This window comes from Oncorhynchus keta, chromosome 22, assembly GCF_023373465.1.
Source record: "Oncorhynchus keta strain PuntledgeMale-10-30-2019 chromosome 22, Oket_V2, whole genome shotgun sequence".
In the NCBI taxonomy this organism is placed as follows: Eukaryota; Metazoa; Chordata; class Actinopteri; order Salmoniformes; family Salmonidae; genus Oncorhynchus; species Oncorhynchus keta.
The window spans coordinates 3,830,360-3,853,982 of NC_068442.1; the positions used below are offsets into that span (position 1 = coordinate 3,830,360).

A 23,623-nucleotide genomic window follows, 5' to 3' on the forward strand; every position below is an offset into this window, starting at 1 on the left:
CATATTGCAAATGGACAAAAGTCAGTGGGTGTGGTGGGTGTGGTGTCAGTTTGTATCAGTTTGGTGTCAGAATGGTGTCAGTTTGGTGTCAGAATGATATCTAATTGACTGGTCCATCAGTCAATTAGATATCATTCAATTAGATATCATTCTGACACCAAACTGATACAAACTGACACCACACCCACTTTTTCAAACTCTTTTAGAAGCCAACTATCACATATTTTAGAGCAGGCCCAAAATTCACAGCGCCTTCTGTTTAACCTCTCTGGGGTAGGCGGGACGCTTGCATTTTCCCAATAGCCAGGGAAAATGCAGAGCGCCAAATTCAAATACATTTCTATAAAAATCCAACTCATTAAATTACACATGCTAGATAGCAAATTAAAGCTACACTCATTGTGAATCCAGTCAACATGTCAAATTTCAAAAAGGCTTTTCGAGGAAAGCATAAGATGCTATTATCTGATGATGACACAACAGTAAACAATGAGAGAGTAGCATATTTCAACTCTGCAGGCGCGACACAAAATGCAGAAATAAAATAAATCATGCATTTGACAAGATTCTTTTGTTGGAACTCCTATATGTCCCATAAACATCACAAATTGTCCCTTTGTTCGATTAATTCCGTCGATATATATCCAAAATGTTCATTTATTTGGCGCATTTGATCCAGAAAAACACCGCTTCCATCTTACTACAAAATATCTCAAAAGTTACCTGTAAACTTTAACAAAACATTTCAAACTACTTTTGTAATACAACTTTAGCTATTTCTAAACGTATATAATTGATCAAAGTGAAGACGGGATGATCTATGTTCAATACAGGAACAAAACAAACTGACACTACTTTTCTGGTTACGCGCCTCTATCAAAAGGTACACATGAAGTGATGTTCGTTCTGAGCTATGGTACTTCATTACACAAAGGAAAAACCTCAACCAATTTCTACAAACTGGTGACATCCAGTGGAAGTGGTAGGAACTGCAGGAAAGTCGATTAGAATTCTGGATTCCCCATGAAAACATATTGAAAAGACTGTGACTTAAAAAAAAGAAAATCTGAATGGTTTGTCCTCACAGACATGATTCAAACAGTTTTAGAAACATCAGAGTGTTCTATCCAATACTAATAATCATTTGCATATATTAGGATCTGGGAGAGAGTAGGAGGCAGTTCGGTTTGGGCACGCTATTTATCCAAAAGTGAAAATGCTGCCCCCTACCCCAAACAGGTTAAACCATAATAGAAACATATAACACGTAGTTACTATCTAGCTGCGGGTCCAGTTCTGACAGTATATGTAGGCCTATCTGAGGCGACCTCGAATCCCAAGTTTCGGCTCGTTTGGTCATTTGGAGCCCGAGCAGCGACCTTAATTGGTGCTGAAAATCCACTTTTTGTGGGCGTTGCTACAGGGTCCTTGAATGAGCTATCAGACAGATACATTGGGGTCCTTCTCTATGGGCCAAGGCAGTTTCAATGCACCGAGTCTTGCGACTCTGGAACTTTTCTAAATATCATAATTTTCGTAATGGTCAAATTAATTGAAGTTATTGCAAATGTACGAAGCTGTTTCTCGGTCTGAAGACCTTCTAGAGCCACAACTCAACGTGCACTATCGACTTGAGCTCTATAACAGGTTTCTAAAGTTTCAGAGGTCTAGGTCTGATGGTTCTTTGACAGTTCGAACAAAGGTAACTATTGCAAGCTCTGTGTGTCTCTAAGCCCCACACTATGTCACTCAATCCTTGCTGTGTGTGTGTTAGTTTTTCTTGGAAATCTGATGGGAGAAATGACTGATTTACAGTTCATGATGGTTGCCTAATCACACATTTTAAGTTTTGGAAATATCTGACCTCTTTAACCCTTCGAAACAGCCCCTTTGACCCATATTTAAGGCTCTTCCGGGTTGACACAGGAAGCTAAAAGTAAACACATATCCTCATTTGGGTAGGCTTTCACAGAATCCTGAGTTTTAAGTCTTTATGTAAATAACTGACTGATTTACACAGCGTTGAATGCACTATTTCTCACAAACTGCAGGTTTGGTATATCAAAACATCTTTAGGGTGAATTTAACCACTTCCGGTTGCTCCAGGAAGCTTAGAATCAACGCAGGTAGACCTCATAATGGCCTGATGGATAGTCATCAGGTTCATAAGACATTCAAAACCATGGTTAAGATTAGGCTTGCACAGATCGGGAGGACCTCGGGAACGTTCCTGAGGTCGAATTGTGCTTCTGACCCTAACGGTTCTCCTGCTGTCACCCAAAAGCACCTGCAATTTAGGGCCAGGCCTCATTATATACCTACGTTTTTCATAGTCGCTGCACTTAGACCGAGCAAGCTACGGTCAAGCGGGGCATCTTGTTGAACTCGGCACAGCCTAGAGATTATGGTAATGCCATTGCAGGCTCTGTGTCTCTTTAAGCCCCGCACTGTGTCACTCCATCCTTTATGTGTGTGTGTGTGTGTGTGTGTGTGTGTGTGTGTGTGTGTGTGTGTGTGTGTGTGTGTGTGTGTGTGTGTGTGTGTGTGTGTGTGTGTGTGTGTGTGTGTGTGTGTGTGTGTGTGTGTGTGTGTGTGTGTGTGTGCGAGAGGCCACGTCGTGATTGGTGATGTTTTGTACATTTGCAATAAGATTCCATTCGCCATCTGCTGGAATTTAAAAATGAACAAAAATTTGAACATCTTATAAAACGGAAACCGAATGTCCGAGAGACTTCGTTCGATGACTTCCCGGAAGATCTGGCCCCAGTGCACAGCCAACCGCGAATTTGACAAACATTCGCCGAAATCTGGTAAGGGACTGTACGCTGCCAAAATGTGCCCTTCATGTATGCAAGGGAACTGTAGCCCACTGTTCAGGTGGGTTAAATTGAAACTGAAATCTGGACACTGACTGTATGTTTATAACCTCCCACATAGCCTTAAGGCACATGAAAGTCCACATGTTCCATATGGAATTTCTGCCCCAAAAAATGTACGTTCAAGTGCTGCTCCTGTGAAGTAGTTTCCTGAAACGAGTCACTTGTACATATTCTATAGGCTCCTGTTAGTCTATCCATTGTCACGTAATGAAAGGTGGAAAAACTGATAGTAGGCTACTGTTGGTGTTTCCCTGGCTGAGTTGATGAGCTAATTTGGGACATCAGAGAACATCTTAAGGTAACCCTAAGGTTAAGAATCAACTGTCAAAATTCAGTTCAATCATGGCATGTGTATGTTCTCTAAGCGTAGAGAACTGGCTACTCAGATGAATGGTGCTTGTTTGATAAAGTTAGGTCAAACTGAATCATGATCACAGTATTCTACCTAACAGAACCAAATATAATATAGGAGCACAGTATAACGTTAATTGTGAATGATAATTCTTCAAGTTTTACCAGTGAAGCATCAATGCAGCATCTGCATAGTAACCATTTGATCTCAATCTGTTTCATGGGGGTATGCATTTAGATCTATAGTTCTATAGTGTTTCAAAGTAGCCTGCAGTGTGGTTTTGAATGATGCAGCCTACAGTGAGTGAATTTCAGAGCAGGTGGTTTTAACCAACTGTAGCATAGCCTACTTGTATATTTTGCCTAGTGGCGCTGTTGAATTTTGGCCATATGAGAGAAAAATGCAGTGGTATACTACTATGCTATTATATTTGGTTATGTAGAATACTGTGATCATTATGTGATCTCGCAGACATGGATTCAGCTTTGATCTAACTGTATTAAACAAGCACCAGTCACCTGAGTAGCCTGTTCTCTGTATACAAATGCGAAGAACATGACCCCTACATGTGCAGACTAAAGATCCAGCGAACTAAAGATCCTGAAAAGTTGGATCCGTAGCCTCTCCATTTATTTTAAAGACAGTTGTTTTTAATGGATCGCATGAATTGGAAACAAATAAAATAACACCAGTAGGCTACACCAACATTAGTTTCCATTCATGCAAAGTATCAAAATGATTGCGCAAATCGCGATGCTTGGAGCCGTAGCGTGCTGCTCAGACCACTGCACTATGACAGTTCACAATGCTCTAGCAAGCTGTGCGAATACTTGATGATCCTTGATGCAATAAAGTCAGTTGGTTTGCAGAGTTTTCCCCAAGCCATAGCCCTAGGTATTGTATTGCATTGTATAGCCTACGAGATTCTACATATTCAATAGTCTTTCAAATCGTCCTGTTGCAGGAGGAAAATCATCCTGGCCAAAAATAGGTCAAATTAACCCTGTATTTCTAAGGCTCTAAGCCCTTAGATCGCAATATCGATGTAATGTTAGCATCTATCGATGGTAGTGACTTATTCGTTTGTAGCTCACATGGTTTGGGTTTTACAGACAATTTCATTATGATTTTCTTGTCCGGATCCCCTCGTGTGTTGAAAAAGGCTGTTTTCACAGACTATTATGTCCCATGTTATGGAATAAGTGCAAACTTTATGTCAACGGAAGAAGGGTATTGATATGTAGCCACTGCAAGAAACGCTAATTCGCTAGCATTAACACATTAAGGGAGCTTTTCAAATCAAATTTTATTTGTCACATACACATGGTTAGCAGATGTTAATGTGAGTGTAGCGAAATGCTTGTGCTTTTAGTTCCGACCATGCAGTAATTTCTAACAAGTAGTCTAACAATTTCACAACAACTACCTTATACACACAAGTGTAAAGGAATGAATAAGAATATGTACATAAAAATATATGGATAAGCGATGGCCGAATGGCATAGGCAAGATGCAGTAGATGGTATAGAGTACATGAGATGAGTAATGTTAGGGTATGTAAACATTATTTAAAGTGGCTATTCAGCATTCACACAGGTGGGTCAATTGACTCTGACGGGATTTTATTAAGATCCGACACCTTTTGTGTGTTCTCCTGCAACCCTAGCATGTATCAATGACGAAGACCCAGTTGTGTGTCAGGCTAGTAAAATATCACTTTAACAGTATACAGATTTGTTTTGTTTTCATTGAACTAATCGCTCAGTCCAGCACCTGGAAAAGGGTCCTTCTTGAATGTGATCATATTCCTGCCAAATCGTTCTTTCTTTTTTCCTTCCTTCTGTCCAGAACTGCCGTATGGCTGGGAGAAGATTGATGACCCTATCTATGGCAGTTACTACGTAGAGTAAGTCCCCCCCACAAAACAAAAAACATTCCCAGGATATTAGCTAACATTCTCATTAAGTTCTAATCAGGTTTCGGTCTAACATTAGCATTCAACAAATGCTGTTCTAAGAAAAGTCATTTCTGTCTTCATTGTTTACACCGTAAAGGGGTTACTGTAATATCCACAGTATGTTATTTGCCACTAGCTGTCTGTAAGTTACAGTATTGTGTCATTGCTAGGATATTACAGTAACATTTACTGTATTCTAGTGTAAAAAAGTCAACGTTGCTATAATCGTAATGAAGGAAATACATTGTTTGTATTTTATAGTATTTTACTGTAATTAAATGGGTTTGGCGCAAGCTGGTTTGCTACTAGGTAATGTGTTTGCGTACAGTACCATTTAAAATACAGATTTTTCACTGCCCACAACATCTTTGTTAGCCACAGATTTAGGACAAAATCCTGACAACACTTTCACCTCAATCATGCACTGATTTCTATTTAAGCTACATTCAACAATTTCAAATTAAATGTGTGTTCTCACCCAAGTATCAGTGACTACATTGCCAAATCTCACAACGCATGGCTAGGTGTTGAACATATAAACTAACCACATCATTATGATGTAGCAATCTGATGCCCATACATACAGTGCAATGTAATCAGCCTGGAACATACACACTGACTAAAACAATGGTTAAATGTCTGCCGTGGAGAAGTGAACACAAAACACACTGATGCTGCTGGATTTCACTGTCATAGTCCTGTTCCCTGCAGCCACATCAACAGAAGGACTCAGTTTGAGAACCCTGTCCTGGAGGCCAAGAGACGACTGGAGCAGCAGCAGGACATGCAGAACCAGGGACTGTCAGCTCTGCCTTTACCTACTATATACAGAGGTACAACAATACCCTCACAGCATCAGACACATGGGCTACATATAATAAGACAGAGCGGAGCGAGAGGGCTCACTCTTGCCAAAGTCTGTCCTGAATAAGCCCACTGCGCTTCTATGGGCATAATATGCAGACCTAAGCTTGTCGCCTTCATTCCTGCCTTTGGGACAATGACTCACATTGATAGGGTGGAGACATGAGCGTCTCATTGATATTTTACCAAAATTAAATAATTACGTCTGTCCAAAAAACTATTCAAAATATTTTACCAGAGAGCTTGACTTAACCACACAGGATAAAAATTCACAAGTGCATAGGCCTATGCTTATTTTGGGAAGCCAGCAATTTGGGCAGCACGTGGCAATAGGCCTAGCTGATTATTGCATTTCGGCTGTCAGTGAAAAGCATCGAAAATGTGTGTAGATAATGTGTCTTGAGTATAATTTAAAATATTGAGACAAGAAGAAGGGGAGGTGTGTGTGGCTAAGATATGGGTGTCTCTCTCCAGAATGCATGCACTCCGCTCTTCAGAATGTGCCCATTCATTCATTATTCCATTGCGTGAATGTATGTAACCAGTAGGCCTAGTAAATGTACCTTTAATTCCAGTCATCTGGTTTAATTAATTTCTGTTAACTTCTTGCGTCGAGCAATCCCGTATCCGGGAGCGTAATCATAGCCTCAAGCTCATTACCATAACGCAACGTTAACTATTCATGAAAATCGCAAATGAACAACACTGTCATCTCAGATTTTCAAAATATGCTTTTCAACCATAGCTACACAAGCATTTGTGTAAGAGTATTGATAGCTAGCATAGCATTAAGCCTAGCATTCAGCAGGCAACATTTTCACAAAAACAAGAAAAGCATTCAAATAAAATCATTAACCTTTGAAGAACTTCGGATGTTTTCAATGAGACTCTCATTTAGATAGCAAATGTTCATTTTTTCCAAAAATATTATTTGTGTAGGAGAAATCGCTCCGTTTTGTTCATCACGTTTGGCAAAAAAACAAAAAAACGAAAATTCAGTCATTACAACGCCTAACTTTTTTCCAAATTAACTCCATAATATCGACAGAAACATGGCAAACGTTGTTTAGAATCAAGCACTTCCTGTTTGAAATTCCATATTGGTTTCGCCTGTAGCATCAGTTCTGTGGCACTCACAGATAATATCTTTGCAGTTTTGGAAACGTTTTCTTTCCAAAGCTGTCAATTATATGCATAGTCGAGCATCTTTTCGTGACAAAATATCTTGTTTAAAACGGGAACGTTTTTTTATCCAAAAATTAAAAGAAGTTAATGCATATAAGTTAATGCATGAATTACAGTCATTTATTGTTCTCGTTGGCAGAGTGTTGCTTTACAGTCCCCGCTGTTCCATAAGGTGTTTTTTAATCTGTTTTTTTTTTAATCAAATTTTCTGCTTGCGTCAGTTACTTGATGTGGAATAGAATTCCATGTAGTCATGGCTCTATGTAGTACTGTGTGCCTCCCTTAGTCTGTTCTGGACTTGAGGACTGTGAAGAGACGTCTTGTGGCATGGCTTGTGGTGTATGCATGGGTATCCAAGCTGTGTGCCAGTAGTTTAGACAGACAGCTCAGTGCATTCATCATGTCAATACCTCTCATAAATAAAAGTAGTGATGAAGTCAATCTCTCCTCGACTTTCAGCCAGGAGAGATTGACATGCATATTATTAATTTTAGCTCTCTGTGTTCATCCAAGGGCCAGCCATGCTGCCCTGTTCTGAGCCAATTACAATTTTCCTTTTTTGTGGCACCTGACCACAATACTGAACAGTAATCAAGGTGCGACAAAACTATGGCCTGTAGGTCCTGCCTTGTTTATAGTGTTGTTAAGAAGGCAGAGCATCGCTTTATAACAGACAAACTTCTCCCCATCTTAGCTACTACTGCATCAATATGTTTTGACCATGACAGTTTACAATCTAGTGTTACTCCAAGCAGTTTAGTCATCTCAACGTGCTCAATTTCCACATTATTTATTAGGGTTTAGTGAGTGTTTTGTTCCAAATTCAATGCTTTTAGTTTTATAAATATTTAGGGCGAACTTATTCGTTGCCACCCACTCTGAAACTAACTTCAGCTCTTTGTTAAGCACTGCAGTCATTTCAGTTGCTGTAGTAGCTGACGTGTATACCGTTGAGTCATCCGCATACATAGAAACTCTAGCTTTATTCAAAGTAGGTGGCATGTTATTAGTAAAAATTGAAAATAAGCAAGGGGCCTAAACAGCTAACCTGGGGAATTCCTGATTCTAACTGGATTATATTTGATAGGTTTCCATTAAATAACACCCTCAATGTGTCCATATGTAAATGAATTATTTGAATTGTATCATTATCATTATTGATTAACCAGGTGACAATAATTTTGAGAAACAAAAACGTTATTATTTCACAAAAATGCGAGTACAAAAATAATCAGAACTGCCATGCAGATGGGTAGAAATGGTAGGAAAAATTGTAAGCTTCCCCAAACTTGAAACTCACGAGCTGCCTATTGTCTTTATTATAACACCAAGAAGGTCCCGTAAGAAAAACTGGCCAAATCAAATGCCTGTTTGTTCTGGTGCCAAGCCTGGCAATACTAAGGATGTGGGTTAAATTTCCACAAATCACATTCAAATATTATAAAATATGTATATTCACTCAAGTCACTTTGGATAAAATCATCTGCTAAATGGCATATAATATTAGATACAGACAGTACAGTGCACTACACTTATATTGAATGCTGTATTAGCAATCAACAGCTTATAGTGATAACGTTTTCCTGCACGGATGTAATCACTATAAGAGGGATTATTATTGTGCCTGAGTTTGTCTGAGTGGGTAACACTGCAAACTCTAGTCCACATATGATCCCTGCGCCGGAGACTGGGCTTTACTTCCTGGTCCAGCCAAACCATTTCTGATATCTCTTCCATTACCACATCAAAAAAATAAATAAATATATATATATATATATATACAGTCAGAGGTTTACATACACCTTAGCCAAATACATTTAAACTCAGTTTTTCACATTTCCTGATATTTAACCCTGGTAAAAATTCCGTCTTAGGTCAGTTAGGATCACCACTTTATTTTAAGAATGTGAAATGTCAGAATAATAGTAGAGAATGATTTATTTCAGCTTTTATTTATTTCATCACATTCCCAGTGGGTCAGAAGTTTACATACACTCAATTAGTATTTGGTAGCATTGCCTTTAAATAGTTTAACTTGCTTCAAACATTTCGGGTAGCCTTCCACAAGCTTCCCACAATAAGTTGGGTGAATTTTGTCCCATTCCTCCTGACAGAGCTGGTGTAACTGAGTCAGGTTTGTAGGCCTCCTTGCTCGCATATGCTTTTTCAGTTCTACCAACACATTTTCTATGGGATTGAGGTCAGGGCTTTATGATGACCACTCCAATACCTTGACTTTGTTGTCCTTAAGCCATTTTGCCACAACTCTGGAAGTATGCTTGGGGTCATTGTCCATTTGGAAGACCCATTTTTGACCAAGCTTTAACTGATGTCTTCAGACGTTGCTTCAATATATCCACATAATTTACTAACCTTGTGATGTCATCTATTTTGTGAAGTGCACTAGTCCCTCCTGCAGCAAAGCACCCCCACAACATGATGCTGCAACCTCCGTGCTTCACGGTTGGGATGGTGTTCTTCAGCTTGCAAGCCTTCCCCTTTTTCCTCCAAACACAACGATGGTCATTATGGCCAAAAAGTTAGATTTTTGTTTCATCAGACCAGAAGACATTTCTCCAAAAAGCACAATCTTTGTCCCCATGTGCAGTGGCAAACCGTAGTCTGGCTTTTTTATGACCGTTTTGGAGCAGTGGCTTCTTCCTTGCTGAGCGGCCTTTTAGGTTATGTCGATATAGGACTCGTTTTACTGTGGATATAGATACTTTGTCCTTTGCTGTTGTTTTGGGATTGATTTGCACGTTTCGCACCAAAGTACGTTCATCTCTAGGAGACAAAACGCATCTCCTTCCTAAGAGGTATGACGGCTGCGTTGGCACATGGTGTTTATACTTGCGTACTGTTGTTTGTACAGATGAACGTGGTACCTTCAGGCATTTGGAAATTGCTTCTAAGGATGAACCAGACTTATGGAGGTCTACAAAAAAGCTTGTTTTGATTTTCCCATGATGTCAAGCAAAGAGGCACTGAGTTTGAAGGTAGGCCTTGAAAAACATCCAAAGATACACATCCAATTGACTCAAATGTTGTCAATTGTCCTATCAGAAGCTTCTAAAGCCATGACATATGTGTGGAATTTTCCAAGGCACAGTCAATTTAGTGCATGTAAACTTCTGACCCCCTGGAATTGTGATACAGTGAATTATAAGTGAAATAATCTGTCTGTAAACAATTGTTGGAAAATGTCCTAACCGACTTGCCACTTGTTTGTTTGTAAGACATTTGTGGAGTGATTGGAAAACGAATTTTAATGACTCCAACCTAAGTGTATGTAAACTTCCGACTTCAACAGGAGATATATATTTTTAGGAGTGATTATTCTACTGTATTACTGGCCTACTCTAACCCACAATTCTCCAGAGAAGCCCCCATTCACGAGGGACCCCACCCAGCTGAAGGGCTCCTTTCTGTCCACGGCTCTCCAGAAGAGCAACATGGGCTTTGGCTTCACCATCATTGGAGGGGATGAACCGGATGAGTTCCTGCAGGTCAAGAGTATCATACCCGAGGGCCCCGCTGCACAGAACCAGAAGATGGACACAGGTACTGTGTTTTAGGAACTAACCACACACACACAATTTAGTTGTTACAAAATCATGAAATCTATGAAGCCACATTCCTCTGTGTGTGTGGGTGTGTGGTTGGGTGGTGCAGTGCTCCTCCAAACATTTTCAAATTATTCAGGCATATAATAGCATATCTACGGTCAGCCCTAGGCTATATCTTGCTTATTGAAAACGTGCCTCACACATACAATACCATTTATGGGAACCTTGTAATTTTTATTTGAGAAGAAGTGCAATGCGTAAAGGCCTATATTTGAAGCCAATTCCAACAATGTTGACTGTCACCACTCCAAACATATTGAGCAAACACTAGAGTTTTACATTTTTTGACTTGTTACTGTAGCCTATGCTATTTGATAAACTGTATCAATCCACTATGGACTAGGAAGATAATATTTCATGCCCCCAGCTGAATTGGAGTCGATGACAACCCAAAGACAGTCAATAACCTACAGAACTTGAGACAACGGCATACAGTTTTAAGCCATGAAATGCGTGGATTGGCCAATGAGTGGCCAAGTCCTCATCATGTCTTTAATTTATTTATCCATCAAAACCCAGTACATTTGCGCCACCGTTAGCTATGGCGCTCATAATTCCCACCATGAAAATAGCTAAAATATTTCTGACACACCCTGGACCAGCGCTAACATTTAGCATTAAAGTAGAGCCCTCTATCTCCCTCTTGCTCGCTCACTGTCCTGATTTCACTCTCTTCTGCTTGCTGTCTCCCTCTCTCTTTGACATTCTCACACACACACACACACACACACACACACACACACACACACACACACACACACACACACACACACACACACACACACACACACACACACACACACACACACACACACACACACACACACACACACACACACACACACACATGCACCATCCCTGACTGATATTTGCTGGCCTATTTGAGCTGTGGTGTTGCTGTGTGGGAGGGGAGTATGTTTACGTTGTCTGTGTGTGTCTGCACGCGTGTGTGTTTGTTAACCATCACCAGGTTGGCATAGCAGTACAGTGGCAGTGTGATGGTTGTCTCTTGGTGCCAATACACTCCAGATGGTTGGCATGTCCACAGAGACACACTGAGCCTCTGCTGCACACACACACACACACACACACACACACACACACACACACACACACACACACACACACACACACACACACACACACACACACACACACACACACACACACACACACACACACACACACACACACACAGTGGTGTAAAGTAGTCAAGTAGAATAATTTAAAGTACTACTTAAGTATTTTTGGGGGGGTATTTGTACTTTTCTTATATTTTTGACAACTTTTCCTTTACACTACATTCCTATTGAAAGTAATGTACTATTTACTACATACATTTTCCCTGACACCCAAAAGTACTCGTTACATTTTGAATGCTTAGCAGGACAGAAAAATTGTCAAATTCATGCACTTATCCCTTGTCAAGCCTACTGCCTCTGATCTATCTGGTGGACGAACTAAACACACATGCTTTGTTTGTAAATGATTTTGGAGTGTGGCCCTGGCTATTCGTAAGTAAAAAAACTAGAAAATGGTGCCACCTGGTTTGATTAATATAAGGAATTTGAAATTATTTATACTTTTACTTTTGACACTAAAGTATATTTTAGCAATTACATTTACTTTTGATACTTAATTATATTTCAAATCAAATACTTTTAGAATAAAAAGAGAGACGTGATCATGTCTCAATGTTATCAAGATAAATACAATCTCTTTTTGGGTATACTTTTGTAAGTGCCTTAATGTGCCTTGGCAGCAACTAATGGGGATCCAAAATAAATACATAACATTTGCAGTGTACAAATTACCATCTGCTCTGACAAAAATTGTCCCCCAACTAAATCTAGTTGCCTACCCCTGCTGTAGGGACATCGGACTTGTTCTGTGTTTACTAATTATACACACTCTATAGTTCGCTAGAGATTCCGATGATAGACTTAGCTGAGACACATTTGAATGTGTTTGTTCAATACATTATGTTTTTATACCTGTTTCAGACCATCTTCTTCCATTTGATACCTATTGAACAAGAACTCTGCCTCCTCCCCCTTTAGGTGATGTCATCGTCTACATCAATGACATCTGCTGCCTGGGAACCACTCACGCCGATGTGGTCAAACTCTTCCAATCTGTTCTCATTGGACAAAGCATCACCCTGGTCCTCTGCCGGGGTTACCCCCTGCCTTTTGACCCCGAGGACCCCAGCGGGGCATCCGCCGGAAACTCCCTGACCCCCATTGGCATGGAACACCACCCCATGGTGGTGAACGGGCGTAGCAGCTACAACCATTACCTGGAGTACCTCTCCCTGAGCTCTCAGCTCCCTTCGCAGGCTCTAACCCAGCCAGGGGCACCCCACCCTGGGGACACCCACCTGGATGGGTCCTCATTACCGCTCACCAACCCTGGGTCCGCTCCGGCCGTGACACCGCGCGACGACAATGTCTCCATGGTGTCGTCAGGGGCGACGGGGATCACCGGGGGCGTGATCCAAGGGGAGGAGCTGCTGACGGTGACTATGGTGAAGAGGGCAGAGGGGTTCGGGTTCACCATCGCCGATAGCCCCACGGGGCAGCGGGTCAAACAGGTGGGGTGTTATTCTTGTGTTGACCTTCTATGTATGTTGTACATTTTGCATTGTGTATTCTACCGCTCTATCTGTGTCCGTTTGTCGATCCGTCCCTCTGTCTGTCGTCACCCCTACTTTTCCATCCTCATACCTGACTATGTTCCGTGTTGTACAGGTGTTGGAGCCGGTTGTGCAGGACGGAGTGTGTCTGAATGAAGGAGACTTGATCCTGGAGGTGAACCAGCAGGGTGTGGCGGGGGCAAGACACGGCCGTGTGGTGGAGCTGCTCAAAGAGTGTCCTGTCGGAGCCGAGGCCACGCTACTCATACAGAGAGGAGGAGGGGAAGGTAAGTCTTTCTGTCTCTTGAACAGCCTCTTTCTGACTTGATTACCCTTTTCACACTACTGAGCTTAGCTGAGCCAAGCCGAAATGTACTAGGGTGGCTTGGTTAAGCACCCACAATAGATCATAGAATGGACACAGTGCTGGAAATAACAATGGGAGGAGAAAATATCAGAGCCAGAATATTGTTCAGGTTGTCACATAAGTGTGAAAAGGGTATCTGTTCATCAGTCTCTCTCTCATACGTACGTATGTTCCACCTGCAGACACTTGTGTTTCAAAGAGGAGATTGATGAAAGATCTCAAATTATTTAGATTGTCTTGAAGGAAGACATCCTTTTTAGGCATTCACTGACAGACATACCACAACAGACCTGTTTCTACAGACCTATGTACAGTACAGTATTTAAGCGCTACTGGGTGCTTCATCATATCGGGAGTTTTTGTCCCTCCCTTTCTCTTTTTCCCTTCTTGTATTTTTACTTTTATGATTGCACAGTTGGAATTTAGAGAGGGGAGATTGATGGATACAAAGAGGGGTACAGACAGAAAGGATTCTATCAGGAGAGTTGGACCCTAGTCATCAAGGTAGTTGTGTGGTGCAGAATCGGCTGTGTTTGCACTTGACCACACTCTATCACTATCCTTTATGACGCATGTCCCTTTGTGCTTCTGAAATGAGTGGAAGAATTAAATACACCACCATCTTTGACCCAAGGGCGTTGCTAATTACCTTAGGCTGCCTGTACCAGCCGACCCATAGAACAACTCACATACACATACACAAAGGCACACATGCATACACACACATGCAGACTTGAGGACACACACACACACACACATTAACACATACAGTGCATTCGGAAAGTATTCAGACCCCTTGACTTTTTCCACATTTTGTTATGTTACAGCCTTATTCTTAAAAGGTTCTGACCTTAAATTTGCCTAAAATGACATCCCCAAATTTAAATGGATTAGATTCTTTTGTCAGCGGTTTCAGACTCGACTCTTCTTGGGTATGACGCTACACGCTTGGCACAGATAATATAATAATAATAATATATGCCATTTAGCTGACGCTTTTATCCAAAGCGACTTACAGTCATGTGTGCATACATTCTACGTATGGGTGATCCCGGGAATCGAACCCACTACCCTGGCGTTACAAGCGCCATGCTCTACCAACTGAGCCACAGAAGGACCACAGATCCTCTCAAGCTCTGTCAGGTTAGATGGGGAGCATTGCTGCACAGCTATTTTCAGGTCTCTCCAGAGATGTTCGATCGGGTTCAAGTCCGGGCTCTGGCTGGGCCACTCAAGGACAATCAGAAACTTGTCCCGAAGCCACTCCTGCGTTGTCTTGGCTGTGTGCTTAGGGTCAATGTCCTGTTGGAATGTGAACCGTCCCCCCCAGTCTCAGGTCCTTAGCGCTCTGGAGCAGGTTTTTATTTATCAAAGATCTCTATGTACTTTGCTCCGTTCATCTTTCTCTCGATCCTAGCTAGTCTCCCAGGCCCTGCCCCTGAAAAAGATCCCCACAGCATAATGCTGTCACCACCATGCTTCACCGTAGGGGTGGTGCCAGGTTTTTCTTCCAGACGTGATGCTTAGCATTCAGGCCAAAGAGTTCCATCTCTGGGTTTCATCAGACCAGAGAATCTTGTTTCTCATGGTCTGAGAGTCCTTTAGATGCCTTTTGACAAACTCCAAGCGGGCTGTCAAATCAAATCAAACTTTGTCATATGCGCCAAATACAACAAGTGTAGACTTTACCGTGAAATGCCTCCTTACAAGCCCTTAACCAACAGTGCAGTTCAAGAAGAAGAAAATATTTACCAAGTAGGCTAAAATAAAAAGTAATAATAAAAAGTAACACAATACGAATAAAAATAACAGGGCTATATACAGGGGGCACCTGTACTGAGTCAGTGTGTGGGGGTACAGGCTAGTTGAGGTAACCTGTAATTGTAAGTGGGGGCGAAGTGACTTTGCATAGGTAACAAACAACCAGTAGCAGCAGTGTGCAAAAGTGAGGGGGGGTCAATGTAAATTTTATGAATTGTTTAGCAGTCTTATTGCTTGGGGGTAGAAGCTGTTGAGGAGCCTTTTGGTCCTAGACTTGGCGCTCCGGTACCGCTTGCCGTGCAGTACCAGAGCGCCAAGTCTAGAACCAAAAGGCATGTGCCTTTTTACTGAGGAGTGGAATCCGTCTGGCCACTCTACCATAAAGACCTGATTGGTGGACAAATTTTATTGGACACATACATATATTTAGTAGTTGTTATTGCAGGTGTAGCAAAATCCTGATTTCCCATGACTGGGAATACAGATATTCAACTGTTGGTCACAGATACCTTTTCTTTTTAAAGTAGCGGGTGTGGATCAGAAAACCAGCCAGTATCTGGGTGACCACCATTTGGGACACATTTCCTTTGTTGATCAGGCTGGTTGATTGTGGCCTGTAGAATGTTGTCCTATACTCCTCTTCAATGGCTTTGCAAAGTTGATGGATATTGGCTGGAAATTAGACATGTTGTTGTACATGTCAATCCAGAGCATGCTCTGGTGAGCATGGTATCAAATTGCCATCAATAAAATGCAATTGTGTTCATTGTTCGTAGCTTATGCCTGCCCATACCATAACCTCACCACCACCATGGGGCACTCTGTTCACAATGTTGACATCCGCAAACTGCTCATCCACACGACACCATTACACGTGGTCTGCAGTTGTGACGCGTGTTGGGCGAACTGCCAAATTCTCTAAAACGATGTTGGAGGTGGCTTATGCTAGAGAAATTAACATTCAAATTCTCTGGCAACAGGTCTGGTGGACATTGCTGCAGTCAGCATGTCAATTGCAGGCTCCCTCGACTTGAGGGAGCCTGCAATTGTGTGACAAAACTGCACACTTTAGAGTGGCCTTTTATTGTCCCCAGCACAAGGTGCACCTGTGTATTGATCATGTTGTTTAATCAGCTTATTGATATTTCACTCCTGTCGGGTGGATGGATTATCTTGGCAAAGGAGAAATACTGACTTACAGGTATATAAAAAAAAAATGTGCAAAACATTCTCGAAAAATAAGCTTATGGGAATGTCTGGGATCTTTTATTTTAGCTCATGAAACATGGGACCAACACTTTGTATGTTGCGTTTATATTTTTGTTCAGTGTATATTTTATGGGATGGATAGACAATATGGACAGTATATGGATAGAATATGTAGTATTTCTGAACAATAGTATATGTACAGCAATAGTTAAATAAGATGGGCCTAACATACAGTACATACATATGAAATGGTAAAACAGTATGTAAACCATATTAAAGTGACCAGTGTTTTTATCTAAACCCTAATTAGGCAAGTCGGTTAAGAACAAATTCTTATTTACAATGACGGCCTACCCCGGCCTAACCCGGACAGCGCTGGGCTAATTGTGCACCGCCATATGGGACTCCCTATCACAGCCGGTTGTGATACAGACTGGAATCGAACCAGGGTCTGTAGTGACGCCTCTAGCACTGAGATGCAGTGCCTTAGGCCCCCAAGTGGTGCAGCAGTCTATGTGGTGCACCAAGTGGTGCAGCAGTCTAAGGCACTGAATGGTAGAGTATGCTGGTCGAGTGCATGGTAGAGTATCCAGGTGATAGCCGACTAGTGACCGTGACTAAAGTTCAGGGCAGGGTACTGGGTGGGGGCTAGGGGTGATTATTTAACAGTCTGATGGCCTTGAGATGGCAGCTGTTTTTCAGTCTCTCGGTCCCAGCTTTGATACACCTGTACTGACCTCGCCTTCTGGATGGTAGAGGGGTGAACAGGCCGTAGCTTGGGTTGCTGTGGTCTTTGTGGATCTTCTTGGCTTTCCTGTAACACTGGATTCTCTAGATGTCCTGGATGTCAGGCAGCCCCCTTTGATGCTTTGGGCAGACCACACTACCCTCTTGAGAGCCCTGCAGTTGCGGACTGTGCAGTTGCGGTACCAGGCGGTGCTACAGCAAAACATGATGCTCTCAATTGTGCATCTGTAAAAGTTTGTGAGTTTTAGGTGCCAAGACAGATTTCTTCAGCCTCCTGAGGTTGAAGAGGTGCTGTTGCGCCTTCTTCACCACATTGTCTGTGTGGGTGGACCATTTCAGTTTTTCAGTGATGTGTACGCTCCGAGGAACTTGAATCTTTCCACCTTCTCCATTGTGGTCCCGTCGTTGTGGATAGAGGGGTGCTCCTTCTGCTGTTTCCTGAAGTCCATGATCAGACCCTTTGTTTTGTTGACATTGGGTGAGAGGTTATTTTCCTGGCACAACACTCCCAGGGTCCTCACCTCCTCCCTGTAGGCTGTCACATCGTTGTTGGTAATCAGGCCTACTACTGTTGTGTGGTCCGCAAACTTGATGATCGAGTTGGAGGCGTACGTGGCCATGCAGTCATGGGTGAACAGGGAGTAGAGGAGGCGGCTGAGCACGCACCCTTGTGAAGACCCAGTGTTGAGGATCAGTGAAGTGGAGGTGTTGTTTCCTACCTTCACCACCTGGGAGTGGCCCGTCAGGAAGTCCATGACTCTCAAAGCACTTCATGATGACAGAAGTGAGTGCTATGGGGTGATAGTCATTTAATTCAGTTATCTTTGCTTTCGTGAGTACAAGAACAATGGACATCATGAAGCATGTGGGGACAGCAGATTGGGTTAAGGACATATTAAATATGTCTGTAAACACTCCAGCCAACTGGTCTGCACAAGCTCTGAGGACACGGCTAGAGATGCCGTCTGGGCCGGCAGCCTTGGGAGGGTTAACACGTTTAAATGTTTTACTCATGTCGGGCATGGAGAAGGAGAGCCCGCAATCCTTGGTAGTGGGCCACATCAGTGGCACTGTGTAATCCTCAAAGCGTGCGAAGAAGACAGGAAGCAAGACGTTGGTGTCCGTGATTTAACGACACTGTTTGTATTCAGCCATATTCCCAGTCACCTTGCCATGGTTAAATGTGATGGTTCATGCTTTCAGTTTTATGAGAATGCTGACATCTATCCATGGTTTTACGGTTAGGATAGATTTTAATAGTCACAGTGGGTACATCATCTCCTATAAACTACCCAAAACTCTGTCACCATATCAGTGTATTCGTTAATGTCATTCTCAGAGGCTACCCGGAACATATCCCAGTCCTCGTGATCAAACAATCTTGAAGTGTTGATTCTGATTGGTCAGACCAGCGTTGAATGGTCCTTAGCATGGGTACTTCCTGTTTGAATTTCTGCCTATAGGAAGAGAGGAGCCAAATGGAGCCATGGTCAGATTTGCTGAAGGGAGGGCTGGGGAGGGTCTTGTAGGCATCCCTGTAGTTGGAGTAGCAGTGGTTGAGTGTTGTAGCAGTGCGAGTACTACAGTCAAGGTGTTGATATTACTTCGGTAGTGTTTTCCTCAAATTTGCTTTGTTAACTCCGAAGCTACAAAAAATGCGGCATCAGGATATGTGGTTTCCAGTTTGCATAAAATCCAGTGAAGTACTTTAAGGGCCGTCGTGGTATCGGCTTCAGGAGGAATATACATAGCTGTGACTATAACCAAAGATAATTCTCTTGGGAGGTAATATGGTCGGTATTTGATTGTGCGGTATTCTAGGTCAGGGGAACAAAAGGTCTTGAGTTCCTGTATGTTGTCACAATCACACCATGAGTTTTTAATCATGAAACATACACCTCCACCCTTCTCCCCGAGAGATATTTATTTCTGTCTGCGAAATGAACTGAGAACCCATCTGGCTGTACGGACTCAGACAGTATATCCAGAGAGAGCTATGTTTCCGTGAAACAAGGTACATTGGGGCAAAAAAAGTATTTAGTCAGCCACCAATTGTGCAAGTTCTCCCACTTAAAAATATGAGAGGCCTGTAATTTTCATCATAGGTACACTTCAACTATGACAGACAAAATGAGAAAAAAAAGTCCAGAAAATCACATTGTAGGATTTTTAAGGTATTTATTTTCAAATTATGGTGGAAAATTGCAAGTTCAAATCCCTGAGCTGACAAGGTACAAATCTGTCGTTCTGCCCCATGCAGTTAACCCACTAGGCTGTCATTGAAAATAAGAATTTGTTCTTAACTGACTTGCCTAGTTAAATAAAGGTTTAAAAAAAATGTACAACTCTTCCCAGCCCAGATAGGAGTTATTGGGGATTTTTTTTAAGGATCTGCTCCCTCCAGCCTACAGCTAATGATGCAATTATGTTTAAAACAAATGCAACCAGCAAACTCATTTAGGGGCAAGTTCCACAAACAATGCCAAAACAAGAGGAATAGGAAATGCAGTAAACTGTGAATGTTTTCTCTGGGTTACGAAGGGTCGTTTTCACAGTCTAATGTTGATAAAACAGAGGTTGGTTTTGTGAGTATAACCAGTTACACTGGTTTTTAGGTAAAATGGTGTCCCTCTTGCTCTCATGTTATGTGTAATAGCCTACGATGTATGGATTCAAATAGAATCTGTGATAGTTCATTCTTGTTCTGTATTCCAGTTCTTACTTTGCACTGACATTAGCATATTCCCTCTTGTACTGTCTTTCTCCCCCAAAAAAAATGTTGGTCTGTGTTATAAGATACAGTTATTTTCCTGTGTCTGCTCTCAGGACTAAAATGTGTTGTCTGTTTCTCTGCAGGTCACCTCTCTCCATGGAAGACCTCCAAACAGGTAAAACACAACTATTTGTGTGTGTATATTTATTTGATTGCAGAGGGAGAAGGGTGACACAGTAACATATTTAATAAGTGTGTGTGCGTATGCGCGTGTGCGTGCGGGTTTGTCTCTCTCTGGGACTTAATTGAGCAGCCTGGGAGATGTTTTTGCCTTTGCTTCACTGCTGATTTAACCAGTCTTTCTTGACCTGCTTAGAGTCAACCATTGGTGGTAGCCTATTATGTTTATTTGTACAGTAATTCTCTGAAAAGAGGATGGGCTCGTGTTATTTTTGCTTCAATTGGGCACATTTTTATAGTGGTGGTTTGGGCTTTGAAAACAATTATTTAAAGACATGCTCCGGAACTTTGGCAACAGTTTAGTATTTTTTAAACCTCCTGCTTTATGCTGTCAATGTATAGTTCAAACATGCATAATCTATGAGTAGAATTACTGTGTTAGCCACAAAATCCCTAGCCGTGCGGCACCATTTTCCTTACATTTTCCACCATGTGGGCCAGCCCCCTAGCAATTCAAGTTCTAACCAATGAGCTTCAGCCCCTTGTCATTTGAGTGACACCTAGCAAGGTGCAGACACAGCAGAGCGGAAGAGAGAGCAATGACATTGTGCACATACGTGACGTTGTACATCATTGTCGACTTTTGGCTCGTGAGTCCCACTTTAAGAACTACTGGCTAAAATGTATAGGCTAAATCCAATTGAATTCAATCACTTTTTGGCAGCACCCATTATGATTTGAACGAAACCTCCTACACATACAGTGCCTTGCGAAAGTATTCGGCCCCCTTGAACTTTGCAACCTTTTGTATTTATCATCATTAGTCATTTAGGTCAACATTGGATCATTCACAGATCCTCACTGAACTTCTGGAGAGAGTTTGCTGCACTGAAAGTAAAGGGGCTGAATAATTTTGCACGCCCAATTTTTCAGTTTTTGATTTGTTAAAAAAGTTTGAAATATCCAATAAATGTCGTTCCACTTCATGATTGTGTCACTTGTTGTTGATTCTTCACAAAAAAATACAGTTTTATATCTTTATGTTTGAAGCCTGAAATGTGGCAAAAGGTCGCAAAGTTCAAGGGGGCCGAATACTTTCGCAAGGCACTGTATTTGGAGGAAAAAGGGGGATGCTTGCAAGCCGAAGAACACCCATCCCAACCGTGAAGCACGGGGGTGGCAGCATCATGTTGTGGGGGTGCTTTGCTGCAGGAGGGACTGGTGAACTTCTCAAAATAGATGGCCTCATGAGGATTGAAAATTAAGTGGATATATTGAAGCAACATCTCAAGACCTCAGTCAGGAAGTTAAAGCGTAGTTGTAAATGGGTCTTCCAAATGGACAATGACCTCAAGCAAACTTCCAAAGTTGTGGCAAAATGGCATAAGGACAACAAAGTCAATGTATTGGAGTGGCCATCACAAGGCCCTGACCTCAATCGAGAATAGTGTGGGCAGAACTGAAAAAGCGTGTGTGAGCAAGGAGGCTTAAAAACTTGAATCAGTTACACCAGCTCTGTCAGGAGGAATGGGCCAAAATGCAATCAACTTATTGTGGGAAGCTTGTGGAAGGCTACCCAAAACATTTGACCCAAGTTAAACCATTTAAAGGCAAACTTCTGACCCACTGGGAATGTAATGAAAGAAATAAAAGCTGAAATAAATCATTATCTCTACTATTATTCTGACATTTTCACATTCTTAAAATGAAGTGGTGATCCTAACTGACCTAAGACAGAAATTTGTTACTAGGATTAAATGTCAGGAATTGTGATAAACTGAGTTTAAATGTATTTAGCTAAGGTGTATGTAAACTTCCGACTTCAACTGTAAATCTTTCTCCTTTATCCTATCCCATCACTATCTGTCTCTACTGCTGTGCCTTCAGATACCAGAGCAGTGGGACCCCCATGGAAGTCCCCAGACTTGCTTGTCAGCCCCAGTGCTTCCCCCGGGCACATCCTTCTCTACCCAGCCACAGCATCACACCTCGGTCCCCGACTCCACGGAGGGCTTCGACCTCAACAAACCCGACCCATATGACCTCTATGAGAAGTCCAGGGCCATCTACGAGAGTAGACGTGAGTATTGTTACATGGTGTAAGATAAAGTTTCCACTAGACAAAGACCTTGGGTAAGTTTTGGATTTTCCCCACTGAGGGAAATTATGATTGGGGGAGGGGAAGCTGATCTTAGATCTGTACCTTGGGGAAACTTCACCCCGGAACGAGTACCACACTTCTGCTTCCTGGTTCTGCACTGGTGGCTTATACGAGGTGGAGACTTTTCCTTAACTGAGAAGATGTGGCAACGTAATGTCTGTTTGGTCCAGCAGTGGCGGAAGTTATATCCACAGCAACCAAAACCAACAACTAAATCAACATAGCTTCATAACATTATGGAGTATTATTTAGGTATGGCATATTCAGATAATGCTTAACAACACTAAGTGTGAATACTGAATATGCAATCAGTAGAATTTGTACCGTCTGTCTTTTTTCTTATTCAGTCTGTGAAGGATATTGATCTCTTAATCCTGAAAGATAAAAAATCAGTGCTGCATTCTCTCCTCTCTTTGCCACCGTTGTCTGTGTTTGTGGGGGAATTCTCTGCATTCAAATTCTTTCTTCCTCACTATCTGCATCCCCTCCTCTTTCTCACCTCTTTTATCCTTGTTTTTTCTACTCCTCTCCCTATCGTTCTCTCCCTCTCTCTCCCTCTCTCTCCCTCTCCCTTCCCTCTCCTTCCTCATTCCCTCCCTTTCTCCCTGTGCCTCCCTCCCACTCTTTCTTTCTCTCCTATCAGGTCCAGAGTACCAGGAGGTGGAAGTTCACCTGTTGAGGGAGAAGACTGGGTTTGGCTTCCGCATCCTGGGGGGAGACGAGGCCGTGCAGGCTGTGAGTCCGGACGCCCGCGACAAGGCTCGTATGGGACGGGCTGGACAACACACACCATTATACACACCTAGCATGTCTCACCTCATTGAACACACCTGCTGTCTGCTGCTGCCTACACACCTAACACACTGAACAACATGTAATACAAACCTAACATCATTTATACAACGGGTGGGTCTAATCCTAAATACTGTTTGGTTAAAACAGCATTCCTGGCGGTGTCTATCCACAAGTTACCACAGGCATTTTAAC

The 23,623-nt window shown here is 42.2% G+C and overlaps 1 protein-coding gene across 8 annotated transcripts in view; it reads left to right on the plus strand.

Annotated features, from left to right (window-relative positions):
- Window positions 1–23,623, plus strand: part of LOC118400937 (membrane-associated guanylate kinase, WW and PDZ domain-containing protein 2-like) — a 230,215-nt gene that overhangs the window by 170,183 nt on the left and 36,409 nt on the right. For 5 of the 8 annotated variants that reach the window (XM_052474703.1, XM_052474704.1, XM_052474706.1 and 2 more), the window contains 8 exons: window positions 5,080–5,137; window positions 5,900–6,021; window positions 10,616–10,798; window positions 12,924–13,456; window positions 13,614–13,785; window positions 20,439–20,470; window positions 22,363–22,555; window positions 23,280–23,395. In XM_052474703.1, coding sequence (XP_052330663.1) covers window positions 5,080–5,137; window positions 5,900–6,021; window positions 10,616–10,798; window positions 12,924–13,456; window positions 13,614–13,785; window positions 20,439–20,470; window positions 22,363–22,555; window positions 23,280–23,395 — 1,409 coding nt within the window. The remainder of the gene's footprint in view (window positions 1–5,079; window positions 5,138–5,899; window positions 6,022–10,615; window positions 10,799–12,923; window positions 13,457–13,613; window positions 13,786–20,438; window positions 20,471–22,362; window positions 22,556–23,279; window positions 23,396–23,623) is intronic. The other 3 variants (XM_052474705.1, XM_052474709.1, XM_052474710.1) reach the window with 1 other exon arrangement.